Source organism: Sorex fumeus, unplaced genomic scaffold, assembly GCF_029834395.1.
Source record: "Sorex fumeus unplaced genomic scaffold, SorFum_2.1 ptg000081l, whole genome shotgun sequence".
NCBI classification, from domain to species: domain Eukaryota; kingdom Metazoa; phylum Chordata; class Mammalia; order Eulipotyphla; family Soricidae; genus Sorex; species Sorex fumeus.
In genome coordinates, this window is record NW_026606138.1 from 16,411,118 (window position 1) to 16,430,754 (window position 19,637).

Sequence of the window (19,637 nt, forward strand, 5' to 3'; positions counted from 1 at the left end):
CAAACCCAGTGATACATAGGGTCCCCCAGAGCCATACCTGGCAGGAATCTGGGATCAATCCCAGGGTCTCGGACACGTGCCCCCCATCTGAACTACACCCCTGCCACGTGACTGTGTCAAGCAGCTCTCTCATTTACAATCTAATATTATTTTGTTCCAGTTATAAGCATATCCAAAGAGATCTCCAAAGAGCTTCAATAACAGAACCCTAAGCAGTAATTTCTCCCTTAGATTTGTTGAGGGCCACATCAGCCATGCTCAGGGCTTCTTCCTGGCTCTGTGGTTACTCCTGGCGGGGTTGGGGGCTACATGGGGTTCCAGGGATCAAACCTAGGTCAGACATGTGCAAGACAAGCACCCTGAGAAATGCAGGAATTAAGTTTTCTCAGAACTTGTACAAATGAAATCTAAAAACCTCGTGGATGGGATTTTATTCTATATCAAAAAATTAAGAACTTCGAAACATTAGCATCAAGTTTTCATTAACACAAAAAGTTTCTAATCTTAGTGTGATTTCAAAGCTGAAATTCCTATCTGTAAAATAACTGAGTACTCTGTGTGACACATGTGCTGTCATGAAGTAAACTCAATGGGCCTGGCATTTTAGATACTGTATCTAGAAACAGATGTGAGGTAGAATAACTTTAACACTGCTAAAAACTCTTTGCAATGAATTTAAAAGTTATATTCCTTTTCAGTGTCCCACTTATATCAGTATTTTACTTGTCACCAGTTTATTCCAAGAATTTGTTCCTACACTGAATAAACTGAAACAATTATTTGGAGGGGTTGGGGGCGGGCCGTAACCAGAAGTGCTTAAGGATCCACAGGTGGTGCCAGGGACCTTCAGACCTGGCTCAGCTGAGTGCAAGGCACTTACCTGCTGTCCTACCTCTCTGGACCCTGTATTTTGAACTGTAAATGATATATTAGTTATATCCTAAATAAGAGTTTCTGACTATGTCTGACTCTAGTATTTACATTAAGCAAATGGGAAGAAATAAAAAATACTAACAGTGCAGGAGAAGTAGTACACTGGTGAACAGGCTTGCCTTGCATAGGACAGCCCTGGTTCAACCCCCAGCACTGCACTATGCTCCCTCAAACCCCTCCAGGTGCAATGCGCCCCGCCAGAGCAGCGAGTCCAAGGAATAGCTCCCAGCACTGCCAACTGAGCACTGGCCTATCTGGCTGAGTATGGCTGGAGGTGGCCTTTGGACCCCTTGGACACTCTTGAGAAGGTCCAAAATTAAAAAAAAAAAAAAAGAAGGAATCAAGTCTTTTGATACTGATCCTTATTCACACATATTTTTGGCAGGTGGTCTCTCTGGTGTAAAACATAAAACTAATTTTTTCTAGAACAACAATAACAGAATCCAAACACCAGACAATTACTGCATCCATCAAACATGATGAACCTACTTTCAGCTGTGGATTACTTAGTGGCAGGGGAGAAAATTCTGTAATCGAGGACATTATTTTGGTTCTCTTGCCCATATGTCAAATTTAATTTTGATAGCTATCCAGGGCGGAAGTTTAGTTTTCTGTGCCACTTTTATCCTGACATTATCTCTAACTCCTCTTGAAACATTTCAACTACTTCAAAAACTCTTCATTCAAGTACTCATTAAAACAAAATTAGAAGAATGTCATAGTAGTCTCCAAGGGCAAAAAAAAAATTGCTAACCTTTGTTGTCTGCACTGGGAAAGTTAAGTATTTTCTGGGTTTATTCGTCTTTGCTTTTTTGGGGTATTCTTGGGGATCACACCTGACTGTGCTTAGGGTTTAGGGAGCAGGAGGACCATAGTTGGTGCTGGGATGAGCTGACTGTGAGCAAGGCAACTTACTAACCCCTGTACTACTTCTCCAGCCCTAATTTGTTTTCTAAATGAACTCACCAAATCTGCTTCTTTTTATTTTGTTTTATTTTATTTTCTTTTGTTTAAAACAACAACAATAATAACAAAACAAAGCTCATCTTTATGAAGTTTCATCGGACTCAGCCATAAAAATAACTTTCCATAATGTCCCTGGCTGCTTTCATGGGATAGCTCATCAGAAATAAGTAGCTATGACAAAGACCGTACAGCCTGCAAAGCTGAAAATATTAACTGGCTTTTTACTGAAAAAGTTGCTGACAACTCACCTAAATTGTCATGGAAAAAAGCAGTATCATCATAGTTTTTATGTCTGCAATTAAGATGTTGACCCACAATAGTGCTTAGTAGCACAAAATTATATTAGAGTACTCTATCATTGTTCTGAGGAATTCTTGAAATTGTATTTAAGTTTATTAGTTTTTCTGCAGGAAATAAGTAATTTAAATTTAAGTATTTTTGAAAGACATTGACCTTACAAATCCTACATAGTGATGCAGAATCCACTGTTATTTCTATGCTTATTAGTTATATTTTTGCTATGTAACCTGTATTTATAGGAGACGAAACAAATATTAACATATTAACAAAGAGGAAAGTATATAAACTGCCAGAAACTTAAACAAGATTAGAAAAATAGTATAAGTGATTGTTTTCAGAAAGTAAAAGAGAGTAGAGGCTAGAGCGTTAACACTGTGGGTAAGGTGCTTAGCTTGCATGTGGCCAACTTGGGTTCATTCCCTGGCACCCCATATGGTCCCCTGGCCCCTCAAGGAGTGATCTTTGAGTGCAGAGCCAGGAGTAAGCCTGAGCACCACCAGGTGTGCCCCCCAAACCAACCAAACAAAAACAAAAAGATTACATTGTGTCATTTTTCCAGTCATGACTTGTTGGTATGTTTTTTGGTTTTTGGGCTACACTTGGCAATGCTCAGGGGAGAAGCGGCATGTCAGGGATCGAAACCAGGTCAGCCAGTAGAAGGCAAGTACCCCTTCTGCTGCACTATCTCTCTGGTCCCACATGACTGGTTAGAATATAGATTTCCCCCACTATATACCAACGTCTAATGTTCTTACTTGGTAGGCTGCTTTTTGAGTTTGGTAATTCTTAAAATAGTTTCCCACATGCACTAATGGTAATTGAGTGTTCCCAGAACCAAAAAAAAACTATCAAACAGGGCCATTTTACTTTTGGATGGTCTTGGGGAGAAATAGTACATGGAGTCAGGACGGGTAATTAAATCAGGAAATCCGCTCTTACAGAGTCGGATGGCAGTATCTGTATCAACATGCTCCCCAAATTACATACCATCCAGGAAGGAAGAGCTGCTTCCCCCTCAGGTGTGGTGACCCTGGCCTCAGGAACTCTGGGCAGGACTGAGAAGGGTCCTCTAACACAGATTGGAGTCCCCAGGGATAATCTTCCTATTAGTAGACTGGAAATTGGCCTTAAGTCCCTTGCTGACTGAGAATTTTAAGGGTAGGGTGTACAGATGGCAGTGCACTGGGTGCCATGGAGTGCAATGGACTAGGACTGAACCTAGGGCCCTGCACATGAGAGGCATGTCCTCGAAGACTGGGGTTATATTCCCGATCCCCTGGAACCTTCATTTCATTCCATCCTTTGATTTTTCAGCTCATACAGGGAGCTGAGGATTCACAGCCAGGAAGCTCATTCTGGAGGGGTGGGAGATGAACACTGGCTTATTTGACAGTGTCAGGTTTTGTCACTTAATATCTATATTTTGGGGGTAAGCCTGGAAGAAATCTATCTCTGCTAGAGATAGTATCTAGATGGGGTGGACAGAACAGACAATGGCTTTAGATTTTCACCAATTCTATTGTATTCTAATGAGGGTTACAAGAACATAAACTGAAACAGAAACAGTAATAAAAAAAAAATTCAAAACAAATAGGACAGAGAGAAGGTACAAGACTAAGATGCCTTGCACAAAGCTGACCCTGATTTGATCCCTGATACCACAAGGCTGCCTGAACATTGACAGACTGAGCACATGGCCAGGAGTAGCCTGGACACTTCCGGAAGTGGCCCATGGCACCTCACACTCCCCACCCAACCACCACCACCACCACCACCACCACCACCACCACCACCATTACAATAATAACAAAACAATTGCGAATTGAGGAAAAAGAATGGAAAAGTTGCATTTGACACAGACATGGGAGTAGACTATAAGAAAAGTGCATTTTTCCACCCTGGAGATTGGCCCAGATCTTGACCTGAGATGTATACTCTTGGTTTTTGCTTTCTGGAGAAGCCTGTGTTTTCTCTTAAACCCATTTCTCTCTTTCCTCTGACATTTATCTAAATAAAACTACTGTATTTCACTAATACATTGACTTTATATTCTAAATAAGAATATTTCAAAAATAATTTGATATTTTACATCTTACTTGCAACAAATACTATCTTACACAATGAAAATTTTATTACTAGCTGTGAAAAAGCTTCCTTCTGTTTTTATAAATTTAGTAATTTATGTTTTCACATTTATTGGCCTACCAACAGAAAAAAAATTAAATTTAAATTTCAAGATGTTCTAACATATAAAACAAAAGTAGTTATTAAGCTATGCAGGCATCTCCTGTCCCCCACATACTGACAACACTGTTCTTGAGAGACGGGGAAGCCTGGTCTGATGCTTACTTCAGTGGCTCCAAAATGAATACAGCTAGCTAACGTGAGAATGAGAAAATCTGGAACCAATCCAATGTTACAGAATGAAGCCTTCAGCATTTGGGGCACCTAATTATTTTGATGATAGGTGTTTTAGCCTTGATCACATGGCTTACAGCTATCAGTCTGTTTCTTAGGAGAATACGTAGCACCGCATGCAATGAATCTTAAAACCCATGCCATAAATATGCAAACACATGGCATCAGTTAAATAATGGTATTTAAAAAGTGGTAGTTAAAAAGAGCTTCATTCCTTTAAAAGATAATTTGGATAAAAAATAATGCAAGACAGTCAATATAAGATTTTTGATATGCAATACTACAAAATTTTATATTTTACTTTTTTCCTTCTGCAGAATTGCCTCTTTATTTTTTTATTTTAGAACTACCTCTTTAAAAAAAATGAACTGAGTTATTTTATTATCTTTGGGGATTAATCTGGAATTGTTTCCTTTTATTATCACAGCCATTCTTAAACCCTAATGTTTTTTTCTTCTGGGCATAAAACTTTAATCTAGACTGTATAGTCTGGCTAGTTCCAAAAACTTTTCTAGAATAGAACTCTTGAAATTCAGCCTATACTTTAAAGAATTTTGTTTTACTGTCTTTGGTATATGCTATATTCCTATCTGCTACTTGAAGACAAAACTGTTCTGCAACTATAGTACACCTGGCAAAACTCCAAAGTTTAAGCTGGAATGACCTGTATGGTGAGTTTCTGCTTTTTGTACTTGATCATTTTAAGCAGGTTTTTAAAGACCAATCCTTGGTCAATGACATGCCTGAGAGAGTAACAGACATTCTTTTTCTGTTGTGTTTTTGGGTCACACCCAGTGGTGCTCAAGGGCTGCTCCTGGCAGTACTTGGACGACCATGAGGTACCAGAGCCAAACTCAGACCTCCTGAATGGAAAATAAGGACTCCAGTTCTTTAAGCCATCCTAGACTCTGAAGGACATTCTTAAAGGCTTTTCCACCTTCCTTTAAAGGTAAAGGCCCTCCCGTTGATCGTCGATTTGCTCGAGCGGGCCCAGTAACGTCTCCATTGGAGACTTTGTTGCTACTGTGTTTGGCATATCGAATAATGGGGCTGGAGTGATAGTGCAGTTGAGTAGGGTGTTTGCCTTGCCCATGACTGACCTGCAGTTCAAATTGCAGTGTCCCATATGGTTCCCCAATCACTGCTATGAGTGGGATCCCTGAACCTTTTGAAGACCCAGAAGTCCTAGGCTTAAGTATGCCCTCAACACCCCTTCCTCATCTTCCTCTTCCCCCCAAAATGACAACACTATCTTACCATAGAGGCAGACCGACTGCTTGTAACAAGGCCTGATCCGCCATAGTTTGAATTGAGGCTTCCAATTGATGCATTATGGGATGGTCCCAATAAACTGTGTATATCACTGTGACCAGTAGGCAAACTGGTGGAAGGTCCCACAGCATGGTTCCGCAGCACATGGATAGCATCATCCAATCTGTCTAAACGGTCTTCCATTCGAGACTGCTGCAAGAATTGAAAAAAAGATACGGGTCACTGCTGGCATCTGTTAAATTCAATCATTTCAACTGCTCTTGCCTATCTGGGGATATATGGAAGTGAAGAGCACTATCAAGCTATCTTCAAATGCAACAACCTGCCCTAAGAATCAGTAAAGGATATGTGCAGACTACGGTAAACCAACAAAGATTCAAATATAATCACTGTTTTATAAAATTGATCTACCAACCAACCAAGGTTATTTCTTTTCAGTTTCTAGAAAGATGAGCACTCTACTGTGTTCATTACTCAATTACAGTTAATAAAAAGATAACCTGTACTATAACACTTATTTTTAACATGATGGTAATTTAGGGAAGGGGTGCCCAAATCCACCAAGCTTAAGATGCAACTATGTTTTAAATAAATAAAGCACATCTACCTATCTGAAAAGGTGAAAACATACAGATATGCTCTTTCACAGAATTGCGGTAACGGTATTTTTGTCTGTGGATATACATAAACCTTACACACAAACATATTAGATTTTTAAAAATCAAAAGCACATGCCAGCAAAGCTTTTAAAAGACAGTCATTCTCAACAACAGAAGAGAAAAGTCTATTCTTACATAAGGCTATAAAAACTGAAATGGTCACTGATAAGACTTTGGAGTCTGTACAGGCTTAATGATTTTAAAAGGATAATAGAAAGTATAATTGATTGAAACACAAAAAGGCACCATCTAAAAGAAATAGTACCTCACAGACATCCTTTAAGAAGGACATTGCATCTTGCAAATGCTCGTGAAGTTGCTGCTCAACTCGATTTTTCTGGCAAAGTCAAGACAGAACAGGAGGCAAAGCACAGGTTAAGATTAACTCCAAAAGAGATGAGGAATAGCTGACGTGCATGTCAGCAAATATGTTAGTAAAGTTAGTGCAGAGACCAGGGGGATCTGGTTGTATTAAGGTCCAAGAAGGCTGGGGCTTAACAACAGCACAGTCACGGGGTTAGCATGGACAGCACACAGTTGCTTATATTTGCTTGCAAAACGTGAGAAGAAAACTTTAATTCAAAATGTTCTGTTAGTCACAGAAAAAGAACTTTTTCCTACTTGCAACCTGAATTTACTGAGTAATAAGCATGACAGCATTTCATCAGATCATCCGATTTCGTTTTTACAGTACTTTTTGATTCTGTGACAACCATAGAAAATCAATAGCATTTAACACTAGAAAGACTCCTTTATTCTATTTCCTTATTTGTTAGAAAAAAATTTTTGTTTGTTCAAGTTGCACCACACATTTTTTTTATTAGAAAGCCTAGAAAGTAACACTTCACAACAAAGAACTGATACTACAGCTTACATTTAAATCAAGATATAATAAAGTATGTCTAGTATCAGTAAGTTTTTTGGTTTTATTTGCTTGTGTTTACATTTTATCTTATATATAAACAAATATATTAGCCTTAGACTTGAAAGAAACAAAATCCCATACCACTATTTTGATACCAGCTGTTCTGAGACTAGAAGCCTGATGTGGAAAGGAACATATGGCTATCGCCACACCCAATGCATCTTGTAAACTACGTCAGGCCACATGTTTCCAAAAATTTCTGTGTAATACTATCCTAGTGTTTTTTCGCACTGTTATGCAAGACTTACTAAAACAACAACAACAAAATTCAAACTATAAAATGCCCAACTCCAAACTTATCAGCTATGGTGATCTGTATGTTCTGAACAGCTTTCTTACCAGGGAGTGGAGTGAGTTTTCATAGCTGGGGGATGAAGGAGCTTGCCCGCTAGGTCTGGGCCACTGACTGGTACCTGTAAAACAAAATCCAAAAGCACCCACATACCTTAATTCAGAGATCTTATTAATGTTCTGAAGGGTAAATCAATACATATATTTTATGTGAAATATATATATTTCATAAGTATATATATATTTATAAGGCTTTCAGCTAAGACGAAGAATGTCAGTTTATTTTTTATTTACTCATATTCTGTTTTGTCTGGGCCACACCCTGCGGTGTTCGGGGCTTTCTCCTGGCTCTTCACTCAGGGATCACTCCCCAAAGTGCTCGGGTGGAGAATGAACTCAGGTCAGCCATGTGCAAGGCAAGCACCTTAATCCATGTCCTATCTCTACAGCCTAATGGGAAAAATCTTTTTAGGTCCAGGAATGTGACCCAGTAAACTTATATTTTACTTGCACACATGAAACTCAGGATTCATTCCCCAGAACTCCCAAAAGAAAAAAAAAATCTTCGACAGGGTTGGGGAGATGGCTCAGGAAGGGGAGCAGAGAATGAGGCCTGACTCTGGTCTCTGTACTGCCTGGTCCCTTAAGCGCTGGGGGCTTCAACACCTGTGGTCCTGGACCTCCCCCCGTAGTGCCCCTATAAAAATAAATCCTTTTCGCTACGGAAACAACAGGACAGGTAACAGAGAAAGCAACCACTTTCATGTTCGTATAATTCTCCTGACTTCTGTCCACATGTAGACATACCTTGAGAAAATGTTCCTGAAACACACATAAATTCTATTCCCCATTTCTGACATAGTTCTAAAGATAATGCTATTAAGATGACATTAATAACAATAGTAATCTGACGCACAATTTATTTGACCACCACTATCTCAGCACTAGTCGTTATTTATGAATAGTATTTAAATAGTAATTAAACATTACCATACTGTAGCACTGTAGCACTGTCCTCCCATTGTTCATCGATTTGCTCGAGCAGGCACCAGTAACATCTCACAACAAATTGTGAGACTTGTTGTTACTGTGTTTGGCATATCAAATATGTCACGGGGAGCTTGCCAGGCTTTGCCGTGCGGGCGAGATACTCTTGGTAGCTTGCCGGGCTCTCCGAGAGGGGCGGAGGAATTGAACTCAGGTCGGCCATGTTGGCTCTATGCAAGGCAAACGCCCTACCCGCTGAATATTAAGTATCATTTGTGCCTTACAAGGCCATTTAATCAATCATGAAAAATATGTGGAATGACTCATTTTATAAAACTCTAGTTTTTTTTGATTATGGGATGTACAGCCCCCCACCTACCCACCCCCCATAGCAGAATTATCATCAAGTCAATGAAAGAAAAATAATATTTAGAATTCTGCATTTTGGCTTAGTGATGCCCTCTTTTTGGTTACTTTTGTGGTCCCACTTCTGAAGTGATGTTTGGGAGACTATGTAGATGCTAGGGATCAAACTAGGAGTTCCTGCACGCAAAGCAAGTGCTCTAACACTCGGAGATGACTCTCCAGTCCCAGGAATAAGATCTTTGTGGCGGGAGAACAGAATGTAAATTATGAACACAGACCAAAATGCTAGCATACCTCTGAAACAAGACAGATTTGCAGCTTTATCTATCTGTAACATCAGTGTATAAACAAAATACATAGATTACATTTGGAATCATACTGGCAACTATTTTACATGATCTGTATTATTATTACAAAATGTGAGAGAACAGAAGTGCAAGGAATGAAAACCCCAATGCTTTTCCAATTAGGTTATTTCCACCCTTTCTTCTCCATCACTGGGCAGCTGGTAAGGTTTATACTTGTCCCATTAGGTAGGTGAAAGCTTTCAACCATTTATATAGGAAACATTTTCTGTAATTGTCATTCCTGGATTTTCTACCAATACCCCTGAGAAGTCCGCTCTTATTCAAATTTATAGAAATCAGCCTGCTGGGTGACAAAATTTGGCTAGAAATTTGGAAAGGCTTTCCGTGTTTACATTTCTGCTTGCTTTCACTCTGAGTGAAACTTAGTAAGTAAACCTTATAAATCTGGTTAATAAGCTTAAGAGAATAGGTACCAACATTTTGTGTGGTCGAAGAATCAAGCAACTATTGCAAACATTCACTGTGCAATTTTTGTTGTTGTTGTTTTTTTTGGGTCACACTTGGTGATGCTCAAGGGTTACTCCTGGCTCTGCACTCAGGTGACCACATGGGATACTGGGGACCGAACCTGGGTCAGCTGTGTGCTAAGCAAATGCCTTACAGCAAATGCTTATTACTATGGCTCCACCCTCCCACTGTGCATTTTCTTATCATGCCGCTAGTTTGCCTCTGTGATCTCATCCCATGCTCAGCACTTTTTAGGACTCCCTGCTGGGGAAAAGCTGGCTGGTATGTATTTTTTTAAATTACAGAGGAAACATGGTTTACAAGAGTGTTACGATTTAGGCTTCAGGAACAGAATGTGACTGTGACTAGCCACCACAGAAGTGGCAAGACCCCTCTACTGCTCCTGGCAACTTCAGCCCATAGCAGAGTCTGAGGGTTTTGTTTCATTGGCCATCATCTATTTGACTGCCTTATTATTCCTTTTTTTAAAAAAAAAATATATATACCACAGTATTTCTATTTTTTTCTGATTTAATTTACTTAAGATGATATCCTTCAGATCTAAGTTCGGATAATTCTTAAGCATGATGCTTTGCATTCCACAATCTGGTCTCAGTCAGTCTTGCTACCTTACCTTAGCGTTTTACATCCCACATATGAAGAGTTCATGATTAGTCGCTCAATGCCATTGAACAGGTCACATGCAACTTTTTATACTTTTCCCTTTTATCCACGAAGCTCTTATTCTTTCTTTTAAAGATCCTACTCCTTCCACAAAATCTACTGTGAGCATTCCTGTTTAGAGTAAACTCTGGTGGTTTTACTCTCATGTTTATTATTTTCTCAACTCAAAATCTTTCTGAAATAACTGCCTTAAAATGAGGCACACTGTCAGACAATGAATGTTCTTATTTTTACCCCAATGCTGTCAGAGACCTTTACCCTTCATTCTCTTTACCTTGCTTCCATAGCCCTGATTTTATTCTGAGAAGGAGGGTCCATCCAAGGAAAGAAACAGTCTACTTCTTGGTGTGCACCAAGGAAAGAAACATTCTATTCTTAGCTCTTGGAATGTATCCTGGCATCTAAGATAAACACGTGGTCCCAATTTGATATGAATACATGCAATATTTAGAAGGGAAAATGCTGATGAGACTTCTTAAAAGATTCTTGAAATGAGGAAAAGATGGCACTGTTTTCTGTTGAATACTATGATGTCAACATTGGGAACCTTCGACTACTGCCACAATATAGAAACATGGTTGGGTGGCAGAGTGACTGTACAGTGGGTAAGGCATTTGCCTTGCATGCGGCAGGCCAGGATTCCATCAGACACTCCAGTTGTCTCTTGAGCCCACCAGGAGTGATCCCTGAGTGCAGAGTCTGAAGTAGGGTCTGAATACCACCAGGTGCAGCCCCCAAACAAAAACAAAAACAAAAACAAAAATTAAAAACAAAAACAAAACAAAAACCCCCACAACTGTCCATTAATGTGCCATGCTATGGACTTTTTGTTACTTATACAAGACAACCAATCCTTCCTATTCTTTGAGCAGATCAAGACAAAATCATTTTCTTTCAGTCAAAAGTATTCTGATACTGGCATGAGCCGGGGGAGCGGGAGCGACTAAAACCTCATGGGAAGGGGGGCGTTCCGGTCCGTCCTTCACGCCCTACCGAGGTCACCAGTTGCCCCCCACGAACGGCTCTCCAGCACGGCCACAGCCCCAGAAGCACAAGGACTTAATGCAGAATCCAGCAGCTTGGAGCAGAAAAGTGAAAGGACTATGCGTTAATCCAGGCCATCATGTCTGCCCGGAGGGGAAAGTGTGTTGGTCCCTTCCGCCCGCCTCCCTCTGGAAAGAAAGGTGGCGGCCACATGGGAGCCTTGTGGACAGCAGGTATGAGCCGGGGGTGTGGGGGCGACTAAAATCTCATGGGAAGGGGGGTGTTCTGGTCCGTCCTTCACGCCCTACCGAGGTCACCAGTTGCCCCCCGCGAGCGGCTCTCCAGCACGGGCACAGCCCCAGAAGCACAGGGACTTAATGCAGAACCCGGCAGCTTGGAGCAGAAAAGTGAAAGGACTATGCGTTAATCCAGGCCATCATGTCTGTCCGGAGGGGAAAGGGTGTTGCCCCAGTCGCCTTCTCCTCTCTGGAAAGAAAGATGGCGGCCGCATGGGAGCCTTGTGGACAGCAGGTATGAGCCGGGGGAGTGGGGGCGACTAAAACCTCATGGGAAGGGGGCATTTCGGTCCGCCCTTCACGCCCTACCGAGGCCACCAGTTGCCCCCCACTAGCGGCTCTCCAGCACGGCCACGACTCCAGAGCACAGAAACGAATTTCTTAACTATCTAACTTTCAGTATAAATACTTCCAGGGTCAATAAGTAAAATAGCAGAAATCCAAAACCAACATTTAATTCTTGAACCCAACTGTAGAAAACAAATCACGTCACAATGCTTTTTCAGCATGTCTGATTGGGGGGGGGGTAAACTCTAAATAATAGTGGTGAATCTTTTATTGAAACAATGAATCTAATCAAAGCAGATAGAGTGTTAACTAGAATTCATCTGCCCCACAGGGACTGGGAGGGGTGGGGGGTGGGGTTTTATTGGGGTTCTTCATGGTAAAAAAAAAAGCATTGGTAAAGGGAAATGTGTTTGATATTTGCATGACTGAGACCTAAACCTGAAAGCTTTGTAACCTTTCCCAAGGTGATTCAAAAAAAAAAAAAAAGTATTCTGATACAGAGCCAGAGAGAGCCAGAGAGAGAGAGAGCGAGAGAGTGAGCGAGCGAGAGAGTACATTGGGTTAATGTACTTGCTTTGCAAACACAGCAAACCCCAGGTCTATCCCCAGTACCACGTAAGTTCCCCCCCAACACCACCAAGAGTGATCCCTGAGCACAGAGCTAGGAGTAAGCCCTGTGTATATCTAGATGTACTCACAGAAGAACGCCCCCCCCCCCCCCCCCAAAGCATCCTTATCCAATACTGGCATCTCAGAAGCTTTCGTGTATGTAAACCTAGGTAGAACTGTACATTTTTGATTGAAATTTCCCCAAGGAATGAGTTGGATTTGAACAAGAAGGACAACTGCTTCTGAGGGGGTTTAGGCAGCTCTGCACCTGTGGAGTCTGAGGTGCAGACTCAAGGAAGCAGGCAAATGAGGTGACACAGCGAACAGGACAGTGGCACCAAGTACCAGGCCACTGCCACGAAGGCATGGGATCCTCTCCACAAACTGTGAAGGAGTCTGATGCACGATGTGTATCATTTCCCCTTATCTGTACACACTTCCTCACATGTTCCCTCTTCCTCCTTCCATTCCACCCCTGTCTACCAATCTGATGTGGGTATGAACAGAAAGATAACACTTATAGACATTTTAAAACACGATCTTTAACCAACCTTTTTATCAGGAGTTGTAATATATTTTTCTTTGGTTATGATTATTCAATTTCAAAAGTCAAATGCTATCTTTATTACACAGTTTAACAGTGAAAAGGTTTTCATTATCGGCTGAAGTAAAGGGAGAAAGAGAGATGTCTCATTAAACATTTAAAAACTATGCAGGAAAACCTATAAGGTTTTCTCCTGGACCATTACTTTACAACTCATGTCCAAGTCTGTTTCTTCATTTTACTGATGTCCCTTCATAAATACTGAGATTCTTTGCTGCTCAACTTTCTACCAAGTGCCAGTGAAAACCCAAGGACACTTTTGTAGTTGTCTCACTTACAGAGAAGCTGTTAGAATGGAAAATAAAATCCAAGGTAGACACCTGAGATGAGAAAGTGAAACACACTATGACAAAAATCACAATGATTTCAGTAAAACTGTGTCAAAGGGTGAGCAGGGCTAGTGTAGCATCCCCTTTTCTGTGATTTCAGCCTCATGTTAAACAGCAACTTTAAGTCAATGGGCCTTCCATGGTCCCACCCATGAAGGGAACAGCTGTTCAACTTTTACTAGACAGCTGAAGTCACGGTGTCTGAGAAAGCGGCAGAACCTACCAATAGCTGAAAGCACCTGCCAGCAGTTCATCACCCTCACTGGCTTCTTCAGCAGGACGACAGTGGTGACCCACAGAGCCCAGGGGACAGCGAGGGCCTGACAGCAGTTCAGAAACCCTCAACAATGCAAAAGACTGAAACAACAAACCTAACAGCTTCAGCCAAGAACACAGTATCATTTCTGGGCTGTCAGAGGACTATCAGGCAAGTTTTATTCAGTGATAGAGTCAGAGAGATAGTATGGCAGCTAAAACACTTGCCTGTACGTGGCCAAATCAATCCCAGCACTGTAGATGATCCCCTGAGCCTTACCAGGAGGAAGCCCTGAGCACAGAGTCAGAAGTAAACCCTGAGCATTCTGGGAACGATCCCCGATCCCCTGCACAATTCATAAATGAAAATCTTATTCAGTGGTCCAATGACTTTTCCTCAAAGCTAGTAGTATGTTCCTTCTTTAGCATGGTATTTTCTCCAAATACTCTTCATGAAAATATGGTTCAAGTTTTAAGATCATTGTAACAGATATAAAATATCTTCCTCTAACTTACTGCTTATAAATCCAAATATTCCCATTTATAAAGCTAACTATAGTATTTCCACAAAGTAGAGCAGTAAGAACTTATAAATGCTAATATGGAAAAAACAAAACAGGAAGAAGTAAAAGCTAGTCCAATCACTTTTTTTTTCACTCCACTAACAAAATTCATTCACAGAATTCTTTCCCTTAGCATAAAATTATGCTGAAAATTTGATTAATAACTTAATGCACCTACAATAAAAATGAAGTTGACTAGTCATCAAGTTTTCTAGTCTTGTTTATGCCATTTAAAAACTATTCTTAGAATGCATCAAATTATTTTAGAATCAAAGATTATATAAACAAATAATTTGAAACCAGCCAATTATTTCAATATTATCCAAATAAACAACAGGAAAGCTCTATTTACAAATTTCTGAAAAAACAAACAAATACACAAACAAACAAACTTTGATTATTTCTGGAATGATTTCCAAGTAGCCATGTACATGTTATTAGAAGTTATAGAAAACAAAAGTTTACCTGTGAGAGGAGAAGGTGATCCAACTGGTGTTGATGGATTTGATGGAAAACTACTGCTGGTATGGTCAGGAGAATAAATCTAAGAAGGAAACAAAAGAGGTGAAAGTGCCAATATGTGGCTACAATGAAATATGTTGTATGCACAGAATTATTTTTTATAATTTTGGCTGCTATTCCTAAGACACAGGTTGAACACTCTTTTTATTCATTTTTTTTCATTTTGGGGTCACACCTAGTGCTTCTCTGGGATTATTCCTGGCTCTGTACTCAGGAATTACTCTTGGCACTACTCGGGGGAACAAGTTGGATGCTGGAGATGGAACCTGATTTGCCACATGCAAGGCAACCACCCTATCCCCTGTACTATTGCTCTATCCCCTAGCCTGAAAATTCTTTACAGTAGAGCAGGTAGGGTGCCATGCCTTGCACAAAGTCAACTGTACTCCATACGGTGTCCCAGCACCATGAGGAGTGATCCCCGAGCACAGTCCCAGGAGTAAGCCCTGAGCAAAACTATATCATACCTATCCTACTCACAGTAAAAATGAATTGTTTCTGATTGTCAGAAGAAAAGATAAGGAATGTTGAAAGAGCAACTTAATTGTGGGTTATGGATGTAGCATGCATGTGTTGTATACTTAAGGAACCTGAGTTAGGTCCCAACTACTTTTTTGGTTAAGGTTCCACAAAACCCTAACAAATCTGATAAAGAAAAAAATCTTTTGTTTTTGTTTTTTGGGCCATACCTGGTGATGCTCAGAGCCTGCTCCTGGAAGACTTAGGAGACCATATGGGAATCTGGGGATCAAAATTGGGTTGGTGGTGTGCAAAGTAAGTGCCGTACCATCTGTACTATTGCTCTGGCCCCTGATAAAAAACAAACCCTTCTAAAATATACAATCTAAATAAAGTGATTCCTTGAAGAATAACATTTTCAAGAAATAATTAAATTATCTTTTGGAATTGTTTCTGTAGCTTGGAGTGTAATTAGAGGGAGCCTTGAAGGACATGGGCTCTGGCTAGAATGGACATGATTAAATCCAACATACCCCGCCATTTTTTAAAGCTTATTTTGAAAGCTGGCCATTGGCTAGCTATTTGTAAATATCATATAGTACATTTAATTTTCTTCTAGGAACTCCATAAGGACAAATATCACCTTCCCTGATTTAGGAAGTAGGTAAAGTAGGTGGTATCATTCCCTTTAAAGCTAAACACTGAGGCTTTCAGGAGACAGATACTTATACCAAGATCATATAGAATTTGCATTTGAACCCTGATGTGTCTAACTCAAAAGCAAATGCTCTGGTTCCTTCCATATGGGCAGTGAGTTGTCACTGCTCTTTAAGTTAGACAACCCAAAAGACCCAGTTCCTGGGAATAATGACGTTAGCCTTTCTACAGGCAATAGGAGGCATTCTGGCATTCTTTTTTCTTTTCTTTTCTTTTTTTTTTTTGCTTTTTGGGTCACACCCGGCGATGCACAGGGGTTACTCCTGGCTCATGCACTCAGGAATTACTCCTGGCGGTGCTCAGGGAACCTTATGGGATGCTGGGAATTGAACCTGGGTCAGCTGTGTGCAAGGCAAGTACCCTACCCGCTGTGCTATTGCTCCAGCCCCAGGAGGCATTCTTTTCCCCTTGTCTGATGATCTGTCTATATTGCCTATCTCTCCCTCTCTTACTTTCTATGCATTCAGCAAGCATGTACTAAACACTGTTTATTTGCAAAAAGGTCATTGGATCAATCCTGAAGTGAACAGAACTTTTGAGAAATTCAACCTCCTGTCCTTTGTCCACTAATTCTAGAATAGTTTTGACTCTTTGTCTCCTTTTAGACCCATCAATACCAACTGTCCATTTCAAAGTTCTATACTTTCACCGTGGTGCTTCTTCTGAATGCTGTAAGACCTGCCATATTTTTAGGGGCTTCTCTATCTTCAGGGGCTGGAGCGACAGCACAGCGGGTAGGGCATTCGCCTTACATGCGGCCTACCTGAGTTTGATTTCTCTGCCCCTCTTGGAGAGCCCAGAAATCTACCGAGAGTATCTCGCCCGCACGCACGGCAAAGCCTGGCAAGCTACCTGTGATGTATTTGATATGCCAAACACAGTAACAACAAGTCTTACAATGTTATTAGGACTGCTCAAGCAAATCAATGAACAATGGGAGGCCAGGACAGTGCTACAGTGCAGTGCTTGGAATGTTTAAAACTGGAAAAAAATGGTTACTAAAAGTTACCCCTTGATTCTTATGAAAAGCCACTCAGCTTCATAGTGTACATTTTTAAAAAACTGGGGCCTTACCCAGGGGCCTTCATCACTGAGTGATAAAGGTTGGGTGCCTGGTGGTGCTGGGGGCCATCAGAGTCAAGTCCCCAGGCACTGGGGGGTGGATGCAATGGGACTGCACTCAGGACTCCCTGCCTTCTAAGCTGTACTCTTAGCCCTGACAGTATATATTTTTAACTAGATTAAGCTCCTAAAGAGTGTGATACTAATTTAAACTTTACCATGAGAGATACTCTCTCTGGTTCAGAAGTAGAACTTGCCTGTATGTGTGAAGCCCAGAGTTTGACCTGAGACCCTGTCTCGCAAAAGCAACTCCGGGGCCAGAGATATAGGACAGGGGTTAGGGCACTTAATTGGCCTGCGCTGATCTGGTTTCTCCCTGGTACTGCAAAAGGTCCCCAAAGGACCTCCCGGAGCACAGAAACACGAGCAAGCCTTGAGCATAGCTGGGCGAGACTCAACACTATGTGGCCCTCAAAGTGAACTTTTATGGAGGAAGGGGTGGTCACACACAGCAGTGCTAGCAACTGACTGGGTGGGTGCACAGAAGGCAAGCTCTTTGTACTACCTCAGTCCCAAAGATGGCAATTTTTTTTTCTTTTTGGGTCACACCCGGCAATGCACAGGGGTTACTCCTGGCTCTACACTCAGGAATAACTCCTGGCAGTGCTCAGGGGACCATATGGGATGCTGGGAATCAAACTCAGGTCGGCCGTGTGCAAGGCAAATGCCCTACCCGCTGTTCTATTGCTCCAGCCCCGCCAAAGATGGCAACTTTTAAGACAATCAGGAAACAAGTGAAAAATACCTAAAGGTCACATTTTGGTTCATATAATACAATGATTTATTTCATCATAAGAATTAATTCTGGTAACCAAACCAACCAAAGTAGGTCTCAACATATCTCTACTACTTTTATCAATCACTGTATCTTATGTTCAAAACTCATATAATTATCCCTTTTATGAACAACTAATTCTAACTTCCAATAAATGTGCTTTGACTACAATATTAATAAGGAAGGCAAGGTTGACAATAATGATGGTGGTAAACTGAATGACTGAAATTTCAGTTCATAAAATTTATTTTTTTTAAAATTTTGCTGGGGATGAGGGGTGAGTATCCAGGTCACATCAAACATTGTTCAGGGATTACTCTTGGCTCTGTGCTCAGGGGTCACTTCTGGTGGTACTTGGAGAGCCCTGTTTGGTGCTGGAGATTTAGCCTGCGTGCAAGGCTTATCTTGTACTATCTCTCTAACCTCTTCATAAAATTTTTCTGATGTGACTTTCTATTTCGTTGGTTCTAGGGATTAACAGCATACGCCTATGATGTATATATTCCTATAGATGTATGCTATTAATCCTCAGAGACAAACAGAAAACTGGAAAAACAGTACACACTACTACTTTTGTTCATAGTGTTTTCATTAATCCACAACTATCTAACTTTGTTTACTTGTTTATAATTTCTTCTAACCTCACCCCCTGTAAGATGTATGCTCCAGGAATATAAGTACTTGTTTATAGTAGTGCTAAACTTCAGATTCTACAACAATGCCGGTAAATATATATCCTTGCTGTGGGGCTGGAGAGATGGTACAGCAGGTAGGGCTCTTGCCTTCCACGTAACTCCCGCCCCCGCCCCCAACAACTACACCAAAACATCCCACTTAAAACAAATCCTCACTGAAAAAAGGTTATTATAAGTTTCCATCTAAGGGGTTCCCTTGTATGCATTTTCATGCAAGGTCTCATTTCTCCTTTGCTCTTCTAATTCCATAAAGTGGGCTTCCCTAGAACTCTAATCTTTGTTTTCTAGTTACCTGAATTTTATCTCTTGGCAATCCTATTCTCCTGTCAAGCATCCTTATGGCATCCCTGTGAATAGTCTTAATAAGTACATACCTCTGCCCTCATAGCAGTTATTGGACTTCAGCTACACGTTATTCATTATTTTTTAAAGGAACATAGCTTTATTTAAAAAAAATTAAGTGTCTTCAAAAGTATACATGAGATAGCACCTTCCTAAACTTAACTTTTGTGTGTTATCAAATATATTTCAATGATATTTCAGAAATCAATTTTTAAAAAAAATGTTTTTAACCCTAATAGAAGATATCAAAGATACTGACTTTGAGGGAAAAAATTTCAGTAACTGTTCACCTACCCTGATAGTCAACCCATAATAATATTTAGATTTGAGCATTTGAAAATATTAGCAAAATATTTTTACCTTTCATTCCATATATCAGTTATATATATTATTTCCATCTTAAATCTACTGCCAACTTTGCGGCATACCCTAAGCCCTAGCTCCTAAGCTTCCCATCCTGG

General features: G+C 40.6%; 1 protein-coding gene across 4 annotated transcripts in view; it reads right to left on the reverse strand.

Moving 5' to 3' along the window:
* Positions 1-19,637, reverse strand: part of TCF12 (transcription factor 12) — a 321,390-nt gene that overhangs the window by 21,017 nt on the left and 280,736 nt on the right. For 2 of the 4 annotated variants that reach the window (XM_056130728.1, XM_056130731.1), the window contains exons 13-16: positions 15,010-15,088; positions 7,813-7,886; positions 6,814-6,885; positions 5,875-6,081 (exon numbers count right to left, since the gene is read on the reverse strand). In XM_056130728.1, the coding sequence (XP_055986703.1) occupies positions 5,875-6,081; positions 6,814-6,885; positions 7,813-7,886; positions 15,010-15,088 (432 nt within the window). The remainder of the gene's footprint in view (positions 1-5,874; positions 6,082-6,813; positions 6,886-7,812; positions 7,887-15,009; positions 15,089-19,637) is intronic. The other 2 variants (XM_056130730.1, XM_056130729.1) reach the window with 1 other exon arrangement.